This window comes from Heptranchias perlo, chromosome 8, assembly GCF_035084215.1.
Source record: "Heptranchias perlo isolate sHepPer1 chromosome 8, sHepPer1.hap1, whole genome shotgun sequence".
Taxonomy (NCBI): Eukaryota; Metazoa; Chordata; class Chondrichthyes; order Hexanchiformes; family Hexanchidae; genus Heptranchias; species Heptranchias perlo.
This window is the reverse complement of record NC_090332.1, coordinates 34,572,742-34,594,992: the sequence shown is the minus strand read 5'-3', so window position 1 is coordinate 34,594,992 and position 22,251 is coordinate 34,572,742. Positions and strand designations below refer to the sequence as shown.

Genomic DNA, 22,251 nt, shown 5'->3' with positions numbered 1-22,251 from the left:
CTCATAACACATCAGTCAGTATTATAAAGCTCATAAATTATACAAAGTTGGCTCTATAAATCCAAAGTTTTAAGAGTTAAAATAATGCATCCAGTTTTGAGATAATCGACAATCACTGCTCATTGTGAACAATCTATCAGGTGACAAATGGACAAAAGTTCTAAGAATGTAGCTGCACTACACTATAACAACTGTAATTTTACCTTGAATTAAATATATTCACATTTGCAGTACTGCACAACAATGCTTAGAAACCAGGTTACTGCTGCACAGGAAGATATCAAACCGTGCCCTAATCTGTAAAATGTATCTCAAATGGTTATGCTAATCATTAATGTAAAATGAAAACTGAGCTGGTGTTCTAATCCCATGCACTTTCCACTCTAACCCTAATAACTTATAAGAACTACAGATATTTGTTAGCAATCGCAATCACAAACATGTTCTTTACAGACATTTATCAACATTCACTTTTTCACAACCCATTACACAAAAAACAGTGTTTCAAATATTAGGTATCAATACCATGTTGGTGCCTATTTAGGATAAATGCAGCTTTTTAAACTCCTTGGGGCAGCTACCTTGTAATCTTGCACACCCTTGTTCTGTAGTGAGGAAGAAACATTTAGGCAAACTGCCTGAATCTTCCGGAAGAACCCAGGCTTCGAGCCGTGCTGGATAACTCCTTCTACCTTCAGAGCCAGTTGCTGATTATTCTGCACCGAGATTGGTTCTGTTGGGGTGCGGGGCGAAGGTGACAGTGCCAACTGCAAAGACATTAGAAAATATGAATTAATTGCAATTGTAACTACCCTTTGGACTGCTTAAATTCATAAAAAGCCTGTGCTAACTTTTCTTATCTCAGTTGGCTTAGTAGCAAGTCCAAAGTGCTGATTTCTGGGTTACTCAGTGGAGGTGCTCCACACATTAGAAATTATATTTCAGAGTTCCAATGAGTTTGGTGTGTAGCAGCGGACTGGACAATAGCTAATGCAATACCTACTTTCATAAAGGGAGACAGTGCTGACTCGGGTAATTACAGGCCAGTCAGTTTAACATCTGTGGTAGAGAAAATTTTGGAAACTTTAATTAAAGGTGAAATTACTAAATATCTAGAAGAGGGGAATATAATTAGAAGCAGACAACATGGATTTCAGAATGCAAGATTGTGCTTAATAAACCTGATACAGTTCTTTGAGGAGATGACAGATATGATAGCTGCGGGGAAATGCAGTGGATGTGGTGTAGATCAACTATCAGAAGGCCTTCGACAAGGTACCACACAAGAGACACTGGAGAAAATTAAAGGGCACAGAATTAGGGGAAGGGTAGCAAATTGGATTAAAAACTGCCCTTAGAAGTAGGTAATGGTGTCCTACAGGGTTCTGTTCTCGGACTAATTCTGTTCACTGTGTACATCAATGACTTGGATATAAGGCCAAAGGGGGTGGTAACCAAATTTGCAAACATTACTAAAATAGAAGGCATAGAAAATAATTCTGAGGACCAAAGGAAAATTCAAGAGGATATTGATAAGAAGTTGGAATGGGCAAAAAAGTGGCAGATGAAATTCAATGCCAATAAATGTGAGGTGCTACGTTTTGATAACAATAAAAGTAATAATTATATTTCGAATATGGTAGGCTGGGTGATGTGGACAGAGAGGAAGATTGAGGGAGGAGAGGAGTTTCAAGCTGAGGAAGAGCGAGATACTCAATACCTAAAATTTTTACTTAAATTAAAAGGTTTAATAAATTGCTGAAGAACAGATTGTGCTGATGAAAAATCTGAGCAGGAACCTTCCAACAATGTCGTTAGGGTCAGAAGTAAAAATCAAACAGCTCCTTAAACATACCTTGATGCTGGTAGACTGAAGCTTTTGGAAGAAATATCTCTGAAATGACAAGGGGACCTTCAGCAAGGAAATGACAGCCCCACATAGGCACATGGTGTGCTGGAATCAAATTACAAGACAAGATCAATAAGCAGCACACTGGCAGTAAAAAACCTCAGGACATGATGCTAATTTTATAGGTTAGTTACCCTGGTAATCTACCCATAGATAATTAAATAGATTTATTAACCTGCAAAATTACCCTTTATGGTTTTTGAAAGCTAAATGAAATTAATATATAATCAGGCCCCCACCAATGTGGTTTCCTTGCTTCTACCTCCCCACTGTAGTTTTCCTCAATCCCCCTCCCCTTTGCTGAGAATTCCTCCCATAACAGCACCACCCCTTCCCAAACGAGGGCATTTCCTGTTTCCCCAGTGCAGAGCGAATTCCCGAGGTACATTCCTCCACTAAGGTAGTTTCTTGCACTCAACAACTTACATTTACACAGCAACTTTAACACAGAAAAATTTCCCAAAGCACTCCCCACAAGTTGTTTTTTTTGCTCCACTCTCTGCAGAGGAAGTTTCCTAGCATTTGCCCCCCATCCCACAATTTATGCTTGTTCCCGCCCCCTCCTCGGTCTACTCATTCAGCTGCCCGCTAAATCCTGCTTGACCTAAAGAATGCACTAATAAAATTAATCTCGGGCTGTTTAGGTAGGAGTCAACAGCAAAAAAAAATTAAATGGCATGAAGATTAAAGTAATTTTTGCTAAGCATTTTTATTCCTGCGGTCAATTATTTTAGTTTTAAACAGAAATACTACAGTAATGCTTTATCTAGTTAAATAAATGCTCATATTATTCGTGTTGCTCCTGATGACCACCAAAAACATGGGGTTGTTGAAATGCGACTCCCAGAAAATTTGTCAGCTAAGAGGGTAAAAAAGAAAAGATCTGTGGATGTACTGGCCCAGCACATCAGAATACACAGGTTATACACATTTTACAACAGTCTCAGTAGAAAAAGAAAGAACTTGCATTTCTAAAGTGCCTTTCACGACCTCAGGACTTCCCAAATAGCTTCATAGTCAATGAAGTACTTTTGAAGTGTAGTCACTGTTGTAATGTAGGGAAATGTGACAGCAAGATCCCACAAATAACAATGAGATAAAAAAACTAGATAATTTGCTTTTGGTGGTGTGGGTTGAGGGATGAATGTTAGCCAGGACACCAGGAGAAATTCCCTGCTTTTCTTTGAAAAGTGCCATGGGATCTTTTATGTTCATTTGAAGGGGCAGACAGGTCCTTAGTTTAATGTCTCAACTGAAAGACAGCACCACCGAATGTGCAGCACTCCATCAGTACCACAATGAGGTGTCAGCCTAGATTATGTGCTCAAGTCAGTGGAGTGGGACTTGAAACCACGACCTTCTGACTCAGAGGAGAGAGTGCCACCACTGAGCCACCTGAGAAAACACAAATGAGCTCCATTGATGGTCTGAAATAAACACAGAAAATGCTGGAAACAGGTCAGGCAACATCTGTGGAGAGAGAAACAGTTGACATTTCAGAACTATGAAAGGTCATCGATCTGAAACATTAAATCTGTTTCTTTCTCCACAGTTGCTGCCTGACCTGCTGAGTGTTTCCAGCATTTTCTGTTTTTATTTCAGATTTACAGCATCTGCTGTATTTTCCTTTTGTTCCACTGATGGTCTAGTGGCTCTCTGCACTGCTGAGTTTGCAGGAATATCCGAGCTTTGATGCTGGAAAGTGGGTGTAGGGAGGAGGACGGGATCAGGTTTAACTGTGGATCTCCACTGGTCAAATCATCTGCCAACATTTATTGTTCAGGCTCATACATGAAAGCCATTCGGATGGGGTACTGGAAGGCTGTCAGCAGCAACATAACTGTAACCCAGACTAAGTCACCATATTCAGGAAAGGAGAAAATATGGGAGGACGACAAGGGTGGGTGGGGGAATTAAATATTTTCAGCCATTTGAGCAGCTGAACACTTTTTCATAAAACAAAGACATTATATAGGCACAATGCTGTCACAATTTTTTTACTGAACAATAGATGGACTCTCAACACTGCAAATGGCCTCACCAGCTGCAATCTACTGTACTTACCAGGTAGGAAACAGGAGGATACTTCCTGCTGAGGGACTCGACTTCCTCTAGCACCTGAGCAAACACAGAGAGCATGCTTCTTTCATACTCGCTCTCAGCATGCACATTCCCACTGCATCCGTACTCTTGGAAACTGCAGGAGAGTCAATTAAAACAAATCACCTTCAAAGCTTTCAGGAGTATACCTAGATTTTTGCCATGTCAATTTATACATACTATTGCCCATAGTTTACCCACTTTAATAGTTATTTTTATATGCATGTGACAGAATTGATGGGAATGGCTGCAATTTTATGTGGAGAACAGGAGGGTGACAAATAGCTATGAAGGCCTGCTTCATTGCTGAGATAAACAGAGCATCACACCCATTATTGTTCAGTAGAGTATTCTCACAACACAGCTGGTTTCATGATTTAAATAAAGATTTAGGTGATGGCTGAGTATGTTGGAATTTTGATGTACACCACCAGTCATAGGACTAAGATTCATGCCTACTATAACCTACAGAAGTTTGCAATCATAACTGTGAAACTATGGTGAAGCACTGAAAATAGGTAGTGTACACTGGGGAGGTTTAAGAGCCAATCTCATACTGTACTCTTAGCCAGGATAGATGCATGGTGCACAGAGGAAAAACAGAAACAAAATAATTATAATTTTAATCTAACTTTCAGGATGCCCTGAAAAGTTCTAGCAGGATGGCTCACAACAGAGTCCACTAAGTATTGCAGTGTCTCATCTAAAGGTAGCAAAAATGGTATTTTCCTCCATTTTGGCAAGTATTAACATGCCTGGCTCCAATGGTTAAGTTGCATGTGTAAGTGTGGAACGTTTTATGAGTGTATCCTTTTTTTTTTGCTAGATTCAAGAATCGTTTTTCTGGAAAAAAAACATGCAGGCAATGCAGACAGGGGACAGTGTGTTGAGGCTGTGCAATTAGCAGGATACATGAATTGCATTATTTCTCTCTTTCCCATGCATGGCCCTAGTAAAAGTTTAGTCCCAGACATGACATTACACAGCAGTGTGAGAATATCTATTTATCATGCGCAAAGCATGTTCACAACAATTGAACAGGTTGCTACAATTTTGTCTTCTTGCTCGAGAAACTAAAATTTATATGAGTAAGTGTGATTTGGAATTAGTGCTCTACGTTTTGTAGAGAAGTCATCCCTCTGCCTCCAAGAACACTAAAGTCGGGGGGTGGGTGGGAAGAGAAGGGGAAAGAGAAACCCAGAATATTTCATCTAGCGCAATGCAGTCTCGTAGAAAGCTTGCATGGAATAAATTCATTTCCTTTCATAACTTTGCAGAACTTCAGGGACTCCACATAAAACCCCACTCTGCAAAACGTACTGTCCTAGCAATTGTCCACGGATTATTCTTAAAAAAATAAAACCTCTCTCCCCACCATGTTAGTCCAAGGGCATCTAAAGCCATCAGTGACACTCCTGGATTCATCTGACACACGAGATACTTCAGTTTAATGTAGAGGGGTTGCCATTTTCTTCAATAATTATGAGAAAGCACATTTTAGTTAAGACTGGGATTTTATTTCTGCCACTTAAGAAATAATTCAAAGCATTAGCATTGCAGCTTCCAGGCTACCCATTGGGCACAAATGAAATACATCACAGTACAAAAGAGAGAAAATTAAAAGTTCAATGGGGAACAAATTGAAGTTAAGAATTATAATTAGAATTCTATTTTTCAAACATTCATAGCAGGCAGTGAATTAGGATCTTCTGTAATATATTAATCCAAGGAAGGCTGAATTGTTACGATAACAGCAACTGTGCAAGATATCAATGTCTGCTCAGCCAACGGCTGCTCATTACTTTCCTTTTCTACAGGATGGTGCCAGTTAGGATTTGGGACCACTTCCCCGAGAACTATTGAAGCATTGTTTGCACAGAAAATGTGCAACTAGTTTACCATTTGTCAGAGAACAATGTGACTGAAAAATAATTATGATTTAATAATCCTTGTAATTTGTTTTACAATTTTGTTCTTGGGATGTGGGCAATGCTGGCAAGCCATATTTATTGCCATCCCTAGTTACTGCGATGGTGGTGATGGGCCTTCTCCTTAAACCTCTGTAGTCCTTGTAATAAACAGTGGTTTATATCCAAATCAGGATGGTGTGCTCATGATGCTGCTGCTCTTGCCCTTGGTGGTAGACGTAATGGAACTAAGAGGTGTTGTCAAAGTAAGCTTGATGAGGTGCTGCAGTGCATCCTGGAGACAGTATATACTGCAGCCACAGTGAGCAGGTGATGGAGGGAATGGAAATGGAATTCAGTGGTAGGGGCACCAACCAAGTGAACTGCTGCATCCTGGATGGTGTTGAGCTTCTTAACTGTTGTTGTGGTGGCACCTATCCAGGCAAGTATTCTATTGCAGTCCTGACTGAGCCTTGTAGATAGTGGAAAGACATTGAGGGGTCAGCAGATGACCCACTTGTCAGAAAGCACCCAGTCTCTGCCCTGCCCACGAAGCTCCAGTACGGATATGGCTGGACCAGTTCAGCTTTTGGTCAATGGTGAACCCCAGGATGTTGATGGCAGGGAATGGGCCATGTTGATGACAATGAAGATCAGGGAAGTGGCTGGGGCCTTTTCTTTTTGGAGATGGTTATTATCCGGCACTTACGTGGCATGAATATTACCTGCCAATTGTCAGCTCAAGGCTGGATTCTGCTTAAGGCTACTATGAGCTGCTTCATTATCGGAGGAGTTGGGAATTGAGCTGAACACTGTAAAGTCATCAGCTAACAGCCTGACTTTATGACAGCAGGGAAGGCCATTGATGAAGCAGCTGAAGATGACTGGGGCGGGGGGGGGGGGGGGGGGCTGTCCTGAGGATTTCCAGCAGTGATGCCCTGCACTGCGATGATTTGCCTCTGATAACTATAACCATCTTCCTGTGAATCAGTATACCACCAACCACTGGAGGGTTATCCCCTTGACTCCCAATGACCTCAGTTTTGCAAGGACTCTTTGGTGCAATACTTGACTGAAGTTAACATGATGTCAAAGGCAGCTGCTTTCATCTCCCCTCTTGCATTTAGCTTTTGTGTCTATGTTTGGATTAATTGTTATTATAATGCTGTTGTGCATCCTACATTCATTCAACTGCACATCTTCAAGTCTGTGAAAGCAAAGATAACCCCTTGCACAGAATTATGTTTTAAATTCTATGAGATAGAAGGAAAGAAAGAAAAATCGTACTAGACTCAAATTTTAAAAAAAGAATTTGCCTGAGTTTTCAACTATCTCAACACAGCAGCTGCAAATGGATTCGTTAATTCTATATTCTAACTAGTACTATCCTGTAAAAGACAAAGTAATAAGCAGTTTTTACATTGGCCAACATCAATATCCTGCACAGTTGGTATTATCACAACAATTCATCCATCCTAATCAGAAATTAGTGTTTATCAGGAGTTTCCAAGAGAGCTCTGAATGTGTGAATTGTAGAATTCCATTAGATTTCTAACTTCAGTATAACAGTCATGGAATTTTAACATTTTTTATAATGTGGTTTATTTAATTTGTGGCTTACAAGCAGCCTGGCAGCTGGGCCGCTAAACCACTGAATTCTTGCCATGGTGATTGAAGTCTTGACTAAATTTGCAGCTGAAGATGTTAACAATGGCTCTTGAGGTATGTTTCTGACCTACTTTTCAATGACATCAAGTTACGTTATTCAAAGCCACCTGCAGAATAACATGCCTTGACTCCAACCTTAGAAGAACACCCACTATAGCACTACTCAGCTTTTCCACAAATTATTGGCAGTTTTATATTGTTGATGCACACCCAGTTGGAACAAGGTGGAAATTGGCCCAAAGTATTTCACCAAGACCATTACAACCAGCAGAACGAAGAGACTCCCATCCCATCAGTCTGGGTTGGATTCAAAATTGAGGTGAAAGGGCCGTATGTTAACCCACTGCACCACTCAGGTTCTTCCTTCACAATAAGTTACTGACAAAGATACTAGACAGCATATCAGTACATCATAGAAATTACCACACAATAGAACACATACTAGAAGTCGTTACCTAGCAGAATCAGGGTCCAGGATTAGTGCTTCAACAGAATGAGAAATCAGTAGGCAACTTTGTTGCTGTCTATGGATAAAGTTAAAGGCCACGGTGTTTAACAAATAATTTAGCCATTTAAACTGTACCACCCTGTTCCCAAGTTCAAAGTGAAATGGTAATTTGCATATTCTATTTAGCACTCTATTTTGCAAACTAATGGCCTAGAAATTGCTCGGAGTGGCAAACCAACAGTGCTTGCTGCTCTATAGATTTATACTAATCCACTAACTTACTGGGTGCACACTCTCTAATAGGAAGTGGAGAAGAGCCCAGTGTTAGCTCCAGTGCAGCTCGGACGCATGGGAGAAGTGAGAGGATCGATCTCTCCCCTCAACCAGATTGCAGCATTTTTGACAAGCTGCGAACGGTTTCTATAAGCTGGAACATAAAATCCAGGAAGTGAAAATCATTAAAAAAAAGTTAGAGAGCAAAAAAAAGGTAAGAAATAATCAAATTAAATAAGAGGCAGAAGGGAAAAGTAAAAAAAATTAAAATAAGGAGTAATGAGACTCCATATTTTTAAAATTTTTAATACTCCCATCAGTCTGGGTTGGATTCAAAATTGAGGTGAAAGGGCCGTATGTTCACCCACTGCACCAGTCAGGTTCTTCCTCCACAATAAGTTACTGACAAAGATACTAGACAGCATATCACTACATCATAGAAATTACCACACAATAGAACACATACTAGAAGTCGTTGCCTCGCAGAATCTGGGTCCAGGATTAGTGTTTCAACAGAATGAGAAAATTTTAATTGTTTGGCAGTCATTAAGACTTAGCATGCTGTTAAAACTCAGTTTAGATCTGGTATTTTTAAGTGTACCTGTTTTGTGGCGATATTAGTTACTTTCCAGCTGAGTGGATGAGCAAGTTAGCGCTGATCCACTGATGCCAGCCAGCGATATTCCTTTAATTTCAAGCTGTCATATCGTCGGCGAACCAGGAGGAGCAAGTTCTGGATTTCCGCGTTTCACTGCGCATGTGCGAACACCGGATCTTGCTCCTCAATTTCGCCACTAACAACAGCGAGCACTGTTGAGCTCGCTGTTTTTTTAAGCAATTTCTGGGCCATTGTGTTCATTACACGTCAGCAAACATGGATATCTATCAGAGTCTAAAAAATAGAAACAAATTCCTTGAAGTTAAACTACTGAAACCTGCCATTTATTCTACTTTCTTCCTGCATATCTCAAAGGCAACTTTTAACTTCGGTGGGGACATAAAACTGGCGGCATCAATCGCCGCCCTTTATACACCCCGCCCCATTTCTCTTTGAAACTTAGGCAGCTGTATAACGGGTGGCTGATCCATTACTGCCAGTTTTACACCCCCATTGAAGTTGAAAATGACCCCCGCCCTCCTCATGTCAATGCAAAATAACGCAAAATACATCATCTTACTGTCCTCCAGGAGGCAATATTCAGTTAACATTTGTACAAAATGAAGGACTTTTGTCAGGATAAACTTTTAATAACTATAAAGCACAAGATCACTTGCTCCTTTTTTGTGCAACACAAGATAATTCAGTGTACATTTCTAACTTTGCTAAAAAAAAAATCATAAAACGATCACTTTCTGTGACTGGTAAAATCTAGGACTGACACTTTTTTAGGTTTTTTGCCTCTAGGTACTAAATGTTATTTTTTTGCCACAATTGATGCTCAAAACAGCAATTTACAGCTCAGCGGAAAAGGATACAGCTCAACATTTCTCAAGGTAGCCGAGTCAGCATCAAAGGAGGATTGATAAAGGTCATGGTAGCGTGTTGCCAGACTTCTGAACTCTTCCATTGATACCTTCATCTAAAGGAATGCAAACACAATTCAAATTAGAATAATGGCACAACTTTTTATTTAACATTTCAATACTCAATAATAATAATGATTATTAAACTTACACATTGAACTTCTACTTAGAGAGGGATTTTTTAAAATTCTAATTTGTCTGGTGTTTTCACACCAGGAAACTGCAAGTTTTTCCAGAAGTTAGCAACAGCTTCAAAAACAGAATACATGTCCGTGAATGAGTTTTAAAGGAAGTAACCTGATCAAAGGGTTCAGAGAGAACAAAGGTCAAACAATTTATAAATAGCAGCTGAAACATTAGATCCATGTGCCCACTTTGAACTTACTCCTTGCAATCTTACAAACGTAGACTGTTTTCATTATAAAGAAAATGGATCAAATTGTTACCTATGCACAAATATTCTGCCTGTGTGGACAGTACAATTAATGGCATCATGTCACTCACAGAATGATGTGGAAATAGTGATGATGTAATTCATATCACAGCCACAAAATATTAATCACTAATTTTTCCATTCCAATGATAAGAAATAGTCATGTTAATAAAACAATGCTTTGTTCAGAGTAGAGTAATGGTGGACATTACTGACCATGAACTTTATAGTATTGCAGCTATTCGCAAAGTACATGGATACCATTAGAAATATAAACATCAGAGGTGAGTTAGTTAGTGTAATGGCGAAGGGTTCAGAGAACATTCAACCTGCCCCCGCTGCACCTTTGTCTTTATGATACCATTTCAACTACTTGGGTATGATTAAGACCCTCCGACCCAATCCTAATGTAGCCCTGATCCAAAGTATACAGTAAATATGTACATACCTGGTTGGTGATACGGCCACACCTCTGCAAATCATTTCCCGATGCCATAGCAATTGCTGTGGCAATGGCAGGTGGAGGGCTGGTCTTCAGGCTGTTACAGGTACAGATCAGCTGGGAGAATGCCTGGAGCACGTCAATCCTTAGTTTGACAAATTCACATTGAAAAGTCAGGGGGTTGGAAGGTGTGCTTGCAGCCTGAAAGGAATATTCAATTTAACACAGCCTGTTATTGTAATGTTCTCAAACTATTCCATAAATTTTTTTTAAAAATTAAAAAGTTTGATTTACTTTTCCTACAATTAAGTTTTGCTCTACATAAGATTATAAAAGAAAACCATAAGTTTGGGGAGGGAGGGAGTTGACACATCTGGAGATGCAGTCTGTGCAAGTGGGAAACTGAACATCTTTACCATAACCAGGAGGCTTTTAAAAATAGGAAAGCTGCAAGCGCAGTCAGGTTTGTTAAAGGGAAAGGCGTGAGGGGTTTCACTGAGGCAGAGAGGTTAGAAATGCTGGAGGAAAGTTCGAAGTCCCGGTGTTTGCTAGTGTTGCATGTTCTTTATTTTGTATTATTACATGAAGATAAGTTGTACGGATTGAATTAAGTGAGTCCAGTCATAATGGTTGTTTTATATATTCACCTTATTGTGAAATAAAGAAGCTTAATGATTCATCTCCGACCTCTTCTTGCAAAGTATTTGCTCGGTTCACTTCGAGAGATTAAAGTGCATGTGCGAAAGGAAGGAATATCTAGTCCAGCTCACAAGGGGGCATTATTGATATGCTACGCTATCATGCGAGTAGATATAAGGCAGTGTGAGTTGACTCCCACAAAAGAAAGATACTTAGTCTGCTTACAGGAGTGACCACCACTGAACCCGAGAAGGTACTTACACCAAGCCCAAAGTTATAACACTGGTGACCTTCAGTCATCTGGCACAGTTTACATATCTAAGCATGTTTGAAAGATGATGGTCAGAGCCTCTATTTCCTCTCTGACTTCCCTCAGTATTCTAGGATCCATGCCACCAGGGCACTTTGAGTTCCACCAAATTTTTCAGTACTACTTCCTTACCTATTGTTATCCTATCTAAAATCCTAAATTAGAGTAATTCCACCAAAAAGATAATCCCACTCAAATTAGTGAATTACATTTAAACCAGTTTTTCTGCACTTAATGAGTAGTGTTTTGTTTCTATAGTGTTTTCTTCTGACATTAAAAGATCTTCTAAAGAGAGTTTGTCACTTTTTTCTTTGTGAATCAAATTTCTAAAGGGTTTTATATTGCTTAAGACATCTTGCCTTCAAAGTGCACAACTAACTTATGATGGCAACCATTTATTCTGTATCAATACAAATCTGAAAGAATTGGACTACTACTAAAGCTGTGAAGTTTTAAACTGGATATCTGCACAGCAAATTGAACTTACTGTCAGTGAAGCTATGCCCCTCTGGTAGTATTTCAAAGCTTCAGCAATACAGGCCATTGCAACACTAGATTCGCTATCCTGTACGCCAGCCAGACATTGTTCTGCTTTTGAGAATTCCTTCAAACTGTTTAGCCAGAAGTAAAAATGTTCAGAGGCCACCTGAGTCAACAAGCCATGGTAAAGCTCTCCAGCCATATCGTGGTTTCCCTGAAAATACCAAACAGAAATATCAGTCAAAAAACATATCTGCAAACTGGTGACATTTCAATATACAACTGTGGAACGGGTGCAAGGGATTCTTGCCCAAATTTTGCTTCCCCTCCTTTAGTGCTCTTTGTGTTGCACATAATTCCCTAGCTGAAACTACAGGTGATTAACACTGAGACATGGAATGTACTGGCTTTCTCTCCTCTATTTCATGGTGAAGCTTGGAATTTCAGTATGTGGGGAATTGCAGGCTCAAATCTGTGTCCTGCCACAGCACAATGCCTGGCCTACACACAATACCAGCCCCTAGGTTGACCCTAAATGCCTTCTGAAGTAGCTGAGTAAGCCATCCTGTTGCAGAACAATTGCCACATAAGCAACCCTTATATCATATAAAGTAAATAAGAGAATGGTTAATGCTTTCAGTACCATGTACAGAACATGTTTTTCATTTCTGTAGGTGAAATTAAACAAACAAGTGATGCCTCTGTAGGGAGATGTTAAGATGTTCCCCTTGTTCCGACAAGTCCAGGTTCAATCCTGGTAGCAGCTAACATTGAATCTCAGCAATTTGTGCCAGAGGAACTTCATTTGTTCTTATATTGGCTTATTAAAAAGTCATTGAGCCGATTGGGGCGGGGGAGCATAAAACAGGCATTTCCAACAGAAACATAGCTTATCAAAGGAAATCAACTGAGGCTAACTTGTTCCTATCAAAATCATACATCTGGCCATTGCAAATCTGAACTGTTTGATCGGGGAGGATGAACATAAAACTTGGCTGTTTGATCAGATTCCAAGCCCAGACTCTCTAATCAGATAGTGACATTCATTTTTAGTGTAGGAAATATTAACAATGAATTTTGTTTTACCAGGAAGCTGAAGTGTTTTTTTGTTTTGGGTGGTGGTAGGGGGGGGGGGGGGGGTGGTGGTGGTGAGATGAGCGGTGGTGGAATAAGGAATACAAAACTAGCATATGATTAAATTGTTCTGGACTTTGTGTGACATTGCTGCACTACTTGGTGTCTGCCACTAGAGGCTGCAAATAAACTGTAATAAACATTTTGGGCCAGATTTTGCTGTGAGAATAACGGTGTGGCTAACAGCGCTCACTGTTATTCATGTGCAAATCGGACAGCAACTTCCGGTGAGCGCACATGTGCAGTTAAACGCGGAAATCCGGAAGTCGCTGTACCAGATGCCCCGCTCCTCCAAAAGCTACATGAAAACGGCATCTCGTCAGCTGGCTCCCCCGTGAACGGCACGAAGTTCCTGTACTGACATCGCAGATACGGACAAAACTCACCAATAAATGTTAAGTCAAGTCATTTCAAGTCTAACTTACCACACCATTTTAATGGTGTGGTAAGTCTTAATTACTGTCAAACAACCTCTTTGGCACTGAAAATTAACTTTTACAAGTGAGGAGTCTCATTCCTTCAGCTTTTAATTATTATTGGACATTTAAATTAAAAGAAAATTCTTACTTTTTCTTTGTCTCTTAATCCAATATTTCTTTCCCTCTCTATTTTGCTTCCTGTACCTGATTTGACATTGAATTTCCTATTCTAATTTACACTTCTTGGTTCAGTCTGCGCTTCTTATTAACGATGCTTTAATCTGATTGGTTAAAGAGATATCCAGCTGCTTGCCCTGTTCACACAGGTCCCAGATGCCCTCTAGAGGGTACTGTGCTGAATGGATCTCTAATTTAGAGGAGCTAGCCATGCAAAAGCTCATAGAAAGTCTATGGGCAAGTGCAAGTCTGACCAATGGCGCATCCAGCCCAATGTCTCCACTGGCCAGTCAGAATGCGTTATTACCACAATGGAGAATTCTTGACTGACTGGCTAATTGCACTTTAGAATCATAGAATGGTTACAGCATAGAAGGAGGCCATTCGGGTTACCAGATCAGCACAAAAGTCCATGCACTACACTGACACCATAAGCTATAAAGCCTCCCATTTTTAACTAATGGGTGGTTTTCAGAATATGCATTAGAGAGATTGAATTAATTTTGTTTCTTTGTCTGAGATCTTGTGCAATAAGAAAACTCTATTAATAAACTTATTTAAAAGTGGGATGAAGTAGAGACACTTTAGTAGAGTTGATAAAACACTGTCCCGGTCAGTATTTTTACAGATTGTTATATGATGTTCAGATGGATTAATAATAGTACCATGCCACACTTTACAAACAGTGAAATACTTTTGAAAGACAATGACTACTTTTAATGTAGGCAGAAGTGCAGGCATTCTGCAATAGCGAAGTCCTATAAATAGGCAATGAGATGAATGAGCAATTCATCCATTTTGTGGCAATATTGGATATGCAGGAACTCCCTTGCTCTTCTTTGATGAAACTTCTATTTAAAATCTATCTGAAGAAGAACATCACATCTACAATGCAGCACGTCCTCAGTACTGCAATGGAGTGTTAGTCTAGATCATGAACTGAAACTCTAGTAGGGTGCTCGAACCCACAACATTCTGATCAAGGGAAACATGAAGCAAACTGTAACATATCGCCAGTCTCCATATCATGCCACTCTGAAGTCTACAAAATGAACTAAGGGTTCAGTGACAAAAATTGGACTTGCTTACAATAGGCCAACATCTCATCTGAGCAAACATGTAACATCGACAATCAATCTCCCATATACTTCATCGGTAGTTACTTGCAGATTTAGGGGCTTGCATGTATGTAATACTTATCATATTCTAGGGACATCCCAAAGTGGTTTGCAACCAATGAATTACTTTTGAAGTGTAGTCACTTATGTTATGTAGAACAATATAGCAGCCAGTGACAGACAAATGGCAAAGGAAATGAATGACCATTTAATTTGTTTTTGTGATGTTGGATAGGACACCAGAAATCCTGTGTCATGCTACAGGCATGGGAGGATGCAGACTCAAGACTTGAATCACACCATCACCACAACAACATCTTTCATTTATATAGCACCTTTAGAGTAGAGAAGAGCCCAATGCGCTTTACAGAGGGACAGGAAAAATAAAATAGGGATAGGGAAATCGATGCCTGAGCCATGGACAAAAAGATTAGCTGTGGGAACAAAAAATTTGGTTAAAAAGATAGGTTTTGAGATGGTTTTTAAAAGATGGAGAGAAAAGTGGAGAGGCAGAGGTATTTTAGAGAATAGATGGTAAGCAGCTGAAGGCTCTGCCAATGGTGAGGTAAAGGGAGGAAAGATGCACAAAAAGCCAGAGTTGGAAGGTTGAAGGGTGCGAGGGGATGCAAGGCTGGAGAAGTTTGCAGAGAAAGGGTGAAGCAAGGCCATGCAGGGATGAGAAAATGAGGATGAGTATTTCAAAATTGATGAGCTGGGGGACGGGGAGACAATGTCAGTGAGGACCGGGGCAAGCAGGACTTAGTATGAGACAGGATGTTGCAGCTGTGTTTTAGACCAGTTGGAGTTTATGGAGGATGGGAGGCCAGTGAGAAGGACATTAGATAAACTAAGTCTAGAGATGACAAAAACACAGTTAAAGATTTCAGTGGTAGTGGGGCTGAGGTAGCGGCAGAGGTAGACAATATTGCAGAGGTGAAAATAAGAAGTCTTAGTAATGGATAGGATGCCATGGTTTCCAGCAGTATGGTTCAGCCTGAGTAAATGGCCAGGGAGATGGTGAAAGTCAGTGGCAAAAGAGTGGAGTTTGTTGCAAAGACCAAGAACCACAGCTTCAGTCTTCCTGCTGATAAGTTAGAGGAAGTTGGGACTCACTATGACATGATGTTGGACAGTCAGTCTGACAGCACGTAGATGATCAGGTAGTTGAGGGAAGTGCCAGAGGAGACAGCGCAGAACCAGAAAGAGAAACCATTGCTGGATATGCACTGGCTACTTTCAGAGAGGCAGAAATGAAAACATGCAAGGGCCGTTCAATCCAACTAGAGAATGGAGAGAGGCGTTGTTTTGGGGGGGGGGGGGGGGGTAGGTAGGGGGTATTGGAGGAGGACAGGATGGTTGATCTGGTCACATGTTGCAGAGAGGTAGAGGAGGACCAGAAGGGATAATACACCACGGTCACAGTCACAAAGGATGCAATTTGTGATTTTGACCACGGCAATCTTGGTGCTATGAGAAGGGCAGAAGCCAGATTGGAGAGATTTGAACAGTGAATTTCAAGAGAGTTTTGAGCATGTAGCCGTGAGGCAACATGTTCCAGTAGTTCAGAGAGGAAAGGGAGGTTAGGGACGGGGCATTAAAAGACCCACCTCCTGCTCCTTTGATCCCCTCCACACTCAAATCTTAACTATGCCTCCTGGCCCCCATAGACAGATGGGTAACTGGATACCTTTTGGAGAGGAAGGAAGGAGACGGGTGATGGAGGTTTTCAAAAAATAGGGACAGCACTCAAGCAAAGGAACACAAGGAGACTGCCCTTGTTTGTTTACATTCCTACCTGTTTGAACACAGCCAGCACATATCCCCTGTGAGGGAAAATCCAACAGCCCAGGCTGCTCTCATGTACCCCTTGGCATGGTCTCAAGAACAATACTGGAAGAACCCTGGGTGCTGTTCACCAGGCAGAGAATAATGTGCAGGGGGAAACCTTAAGAAAGGAAGAGAACATTTTCCAGTTTCCAAGTTACTTTTAGGAGACAGATGCTCCTCAGAAAGCTCAGGTTTTGAAATGTAAAATGTTGGTAGCAATACACGCTTTGATTTAAATTTTAGCTATAATCCATTTATTGGTACGGAAAACACTGCAATGAAAAATATCTTTAAAAATCCTCACCATTCTGGATGCCTGCCGGGCGATCCTGTAAACTGTCCAGCCATTGGCTACATTTTCCAATTGTTGTTTTATGACACTTTTGACTTCAGAAGACAACGTTTTCTGATTGGCTACAAAAATGACCGTAGCCAATGCTACCTGGAAGGCAAAGAAAGAAGAGTTTGTGGATTAAAAAGTTATGACAATAAAAAAAAACACATAAGTAATCTGAAGACATGTCAAATTAGTTTTGATGTTATTTTGCAGTGGCAACTTTGTGAAGAATCTGGAGGCATAAACGCAACATAACTATTACTTCTTGAGAAAACAATTACATTTGAAAACAATTTTCTATTTTGGAGGAGCACTACGAAGCAAAAATTACCTGGAAGGCAAAACACAACCATTCTTTGGTAATAAACAAAATCATATTCGTTTGTCAAATTAAATGAGAGTTATGTATCGAAGGCTCATGCACCACTTTTCAAAAGGAACAAAGGTTGGTTCTCAGTTAAGTGTAAATTTTTACTTAAACCATTATTTGAAAATAACAATTCCTAAGTTTATCTTTAATATCTTAATTGAGACAGATTTTATGAGTTCATTCACCAAAAAGGTAATAATTCATGTAATTAAAGACGGTCAGCTAACATCAGTAATCTTCTTGAGGCCATAACATAGGATAAAACGCCCACATAGAAAGTCTTCAGCTAACTTAGGACAACCAGGATGGATTTGCAAAGTTACAAATGACAAATTAATATGGTTCCTTGATAAAGTAACAATGTATTCATGTGGATTTTCAAAAGGTATTTGGTCAGGTGTCACATAGCTCTTTCAGAGAGCTGGCATAGGTGAATGGGCTGAACAGCCTCTTTTTGTGCTGTAAAATTCTATCATTTTCTTCTGTGATTCTTCTTGCCATTATCTATATAGCCGATGCATTAGTTTATTTTATAAAATCAGTAATATGAGATGCTGAAGTACTCATATTCCTTTCAAATGCACTGTCCTCAGAAAATAAATCTGGAGATTTTTTACCAGAAGTTCTTGTTGTTTGTCTGTAGATGAAGATCCAATCATTTTATACAGCTCCATTAGTTCTCCCAGCATCCCTTCTCCCAAGACAGGCAACTGCACTGCTATAGCTGCAAGGCAATGGCACATTGGAATTCGAGCAGTGTCCTGTGCAATATGTAGCTGGGTCAACAGGGATTCAACCACTGACTGGCTCAGGTGTGGACGACTACGCATCAGCTTCACCATGCAAGTAAAGGCAGTCTGTGCAAGAGGGAAAAAGGCAAGCATTTGAACAATCTCAAATCCATAAATATACTGATTTCAGAAAAACACACTAAGATCCCACACTAGCAGCAACGAAGGCACCAAGAGCACAGGTGCCAGGCCTACTACAACATCATAAAATGCTAAGCTTTTCAGAATAATCAGGAAAAAAATGGCACAATGATCCATAATATTAAAAATCACAGAAACACAATAATTAGTGTTTCTCCATGGACTGAGAAAATTTTATAGGCAAGTCCTGTAAAATAGTAGTAATTGTTGAGCTTTAGATTAGGTTCCAACTGTTTCCCAGTCTGATTATCCATCGATATATCTATCTTCTAATACAAGTTATCGGTCCTGTATCTCCTTCATAGTTGTTTTGATATCTTATTGGTCAGTGGTAACCAGTCACGTGGTTATCATAAATAATCCCCACAATCCTACACTGCTACTCCTGTCCAGCCAGCTGGCTACTGCCCAGCACAAGCCCCGGACTTTGTAGTCATTGGCTCCCGGGACCTGGACTTGCCACCACCAGCTCCCAGCCATAGACTTTGCTGCTTCCTGAGTGAGTGAGATCATGCAAAGAGACCGAGGCCCTGAACGCAGTGGCTATCAATGCAAATATAAAGTCAGGGCTCAACCTGCATGATTGCACAAATTACAGAAGTAATACTTTTTAAAAAATACAGTTTATAACATGGTTTGGAGGCAGTAATACTACTTTAAAAAAGTACAACTACTGTAATTTTTTAATCATTTTGGGACTTTACACTACATTTATATTTACCAGGGAGGGATAGAGAGAGAGGGATATATTTCACTACCGTCTCTCTGCTTGCTTTCCTCGAGCCTCAACCTCCTTGCTCTGTATTTCCCAGTCAAAGTAGGCACTGGCCTCACTATTTCCTCCCTCCTATCCTGAGTCTCTTCATTCCCTTCCTCCCAGTCCTGGGAAGGCTCCAGCTTCCTTGTCCCTACTTAATGGTCCCAGCTTTCCTGTTTGTTTCCTCCTGACCCCTTCCTCCGCAACCTCACCTTCCTTGCTCACTTCTACCAGTCCTGGCCTCCCCACTCCTTCCTTCTCAGCCACTTCACTTGCAAGCACTTGTACACTGCTTCCCAATTAATTCCCTCTTGCCCTAGAATGGGGTAGTGTAGAAAGGCAGCTACAGCCCAGTGACAGGAAGTACGTGGAAATGCAGAAAAGAGACACAGACAGCGCCTTTCCCCCAGTTGAATTAACATAATTTCTATGGCTAGCAGAGCATCAGGCTCCAGGTTTCTGTGGGAGAGAGAGAAAGAGAAAAAGTAAAAAAGGAGGTGGGGGAAGAAAGGGGGAAAGAGAGGGGTGGAGAGAGAAAGAAAGAGAAAGAGAAAGAGAGAGCGAGAGAGAGAAAACTGATCAAAAGAGCAGAAGACAAAATGCAAAGAGAGAATCAAAAGGAATTAGAGTGGGGAAAAAAGTAGAGACACTGATAATTACATGGAGAGATTTTCATTTTTTTTATATGCATGAGATTAACTGGTGTATACCACAGATGTTTACAGTGTGAAATACAAATGAGTTCTGTGCATTTGAACTTCATAAATGGGGCCAGCAGTAAAAAAAATAGAAAGGATTTACATGCAAATTCAGAACAATTCAATATCTTAATGACACTAAATCACAGTAAGATAATGAGTTTTTGAGTCGTACAACATTGTCAAAATCTTTAATACGCCATTATCCTACATACTTAAAAAATGACTGGAAGGTGTACAGGTGTTTAGTGATTCATCACAACACTGACCTCTTAATCTCAGGTACGTTACAACGGCAAGTTCAGACAAATGGAGGGGGAAAGAGAGCAGGAGGAATAGATGGAGCGACTTCCCAGGATGATCTTGTATTCCTTCTGATAGCCAGTTTACAGTGGCATGGCCTGGGGCTGAGAGCAAGCCGCCAACTCATTCAACTGCAATGAGTGGATGGCCCACAGCGAAATTACAAAAGAGGTTTGTATCTTCATCAATAAAGGGGTGAGGGAATATCGGAGGTTCATATTTGAAATTCAATATGGAAACACTGCCTACTACCACAGTTTCATGATACATCCAGCTTGTTAATAAAAGTTATTTCTTACTGCTTCCATTTGTTTCCTTCCACATCTTTTTTCATTTTCCATCTTTCTTTCTCTCCATTTTTTTTTATTTTTGAGGATCCTTCTCACCCCTATGTTATTCTCTAATCTACTAACATTCAATGATTTAGCTTTGATCATCGAGGCAGATGGAGGATGCCGTTGGAGGTCCAGGCTTGAATCAGGGCCTGACAAGGAGAGACTCTCCTTATAGTGCCAGGCAGTGTATCCGTTTTACTGAAACTGCAATTCAAATAACTGTACTCAAAGACAGGTGTCTTCCTGTAAAGGAGGAGGATAAAATTAAAACTAGTGTATTCCTGCGAGGCATCAGTCACATGCCTCCCAGCAAAAATCAGCATTCGCAGCCTCCTGAGATCAGGCTACCCAACGTGCCCTTTCATCCACAGTGAATTATGCCACTAAGGAGGAAAAAGAAGAGGTGCATTACCTGCATTGAAAGATAACATATTCTGAAAACTGAGTCAGCGAGAGAAGACTGCAATTCATTGATGCATACCAGTGTGCATAACTAAAGTATACTACAGAACTCTAGTTTTCATTTCAAACAGTGCTGAATTGAGAAAAAGTACATTATAACAAAAACATTTGTTTTTAATTCTTTGTTTTTGGCTGCCAAACTCAAATTGAGAGGCGTGCACTGCATCAAAATACTGGACACGGCAAAAATACCCCATTTATGATAATATAAGAGGACTCTCACATGATCCATCTCACTCATCCTTGTGCAGATCTTATTCCTTACCTTTAAAGCATTCTGTGCTCCTACACTATTTTCCTGGCTACAAAGAACCAGGAGAGACTCCAGGGCAAAAACTGCATCTTGTTCCAAAGCCAAAAAATCTGCAAAGAAAGTGAAATAATTGTAAGCAGCAAACATGATTAAAATAAAATATCTGGAGTGATAGCTAAAAGTGATGCGATTTCCAATGGTAACTAGAGTTCATGCTTAGCTGTCATACACATCATTCTCTCATTATGTCTGGTACTGCATATATAAGGCTACTGCCAGTGGATGGTGTGGGAACTGTAACTGTGTGCTAATACTGGCCAGGAAATTTCTCCTTTTTGAAATAGTGCTACTGACACAAGAAAAACTAGTGGACGTTCGTATCCTCACCAAAGTCAAGTTTGTGCGATGGTTATCTCTTTCAAAGAAAGAGATAACCATCGCACAATAAAATAGTCACAACATGTAAAGTTGATTTATTGGATATCAGAATAGAGTTCAGATTGTTGGTTGGTACCTGGGATTCAGATTGACTAACGTATATACTTGACATCTTGGACACATGTTGCTGCTTCTTATTGGCTAGTTTTCATTTTAATACTGCTAGTGACCCCCTTCCTCCCAGCCCCAAAATTGGAGAATTGCATGCAGTTCTGGCACCCCATTATAGAAAGGATATTAGAGGATATATAGAAATTTGCTGTTAACAGGTAAGTATGTAATTTAAAAACATGCACATAAGTTGTTAAATACAAAGATAAATATAATTTTGGATAAACATACTTTAAAATAATAGAATCACAATAGAGAGATAATTATATTGAGTACAAGAGTGCAAGCTAAATATTGAAGATTTTTAAAAAATAAATTGATATGGAGAGCAAACAAAACAAATAACTGGGAGATAACTTGATAGATTTTTAACACTCTGTTTATCATTTTAAAATTGTTGAATATTTTTGTCCACGAGCAAATCAATCACTTGAAATCAGTAAGTTT

At 40.0% G+C, this 22,251-nt stretch overlaps 1 protein-coding gene across 1 annotated transcript in view; it reads right to left on the bottom strand.

Annotated features, from left to right (window-relative positions):
- ints7 (integrator complex subunit 7) overlaps positions 1 to 22,251 on the bottom strand; it is a 49,078-nt gene that overhangs the window by 1,982 nt on the left and 24,845 nt on the right. The window contains exons 10-19 of the mRNA XM_067988947.1: positions 21,268 to 21,365; positions 18,133 to 18,372; positions 17,113 to 17,250; positions 12,141 to 12,347; positions 10,711 to 10,905; positions 9,782 to 9,885; positions 8,040 to 8,108; positions 3,974 to 4,106; positions 1,856 to 1,954; positions 582 to 767 (exon numbers count right to left, since the gene is read on the bottom strand). Coding sequence (XP_067845048.1) covers positions 582 to 767; positions 1,856 to 1,954; positions 3,974 to 4,106; positions 8,040 to 8,108; positions 9,782 to 9,885; positions 10,711 to 10,905; positions 12,141 to 12,347; positions 17,113 to 17,250; positions 18,133 to 18,372; positions 21,268 to 21,365 — 1,469 coding nt within the window. The remainder of the gene's footprint in view (positions 1 to 581; positions 768 to 1,855; positions 1,955 to 3,973; positions 4,107 to 8,039; positions 8,109 to 9,781; positions 9,886 to 10,710; positions 10,906 to 12,140; positions 12,348 to 17,112; positions 17,251 to 18,132; positions 18,373 to 21,267; positions 21,366 to 22,251) is intronic.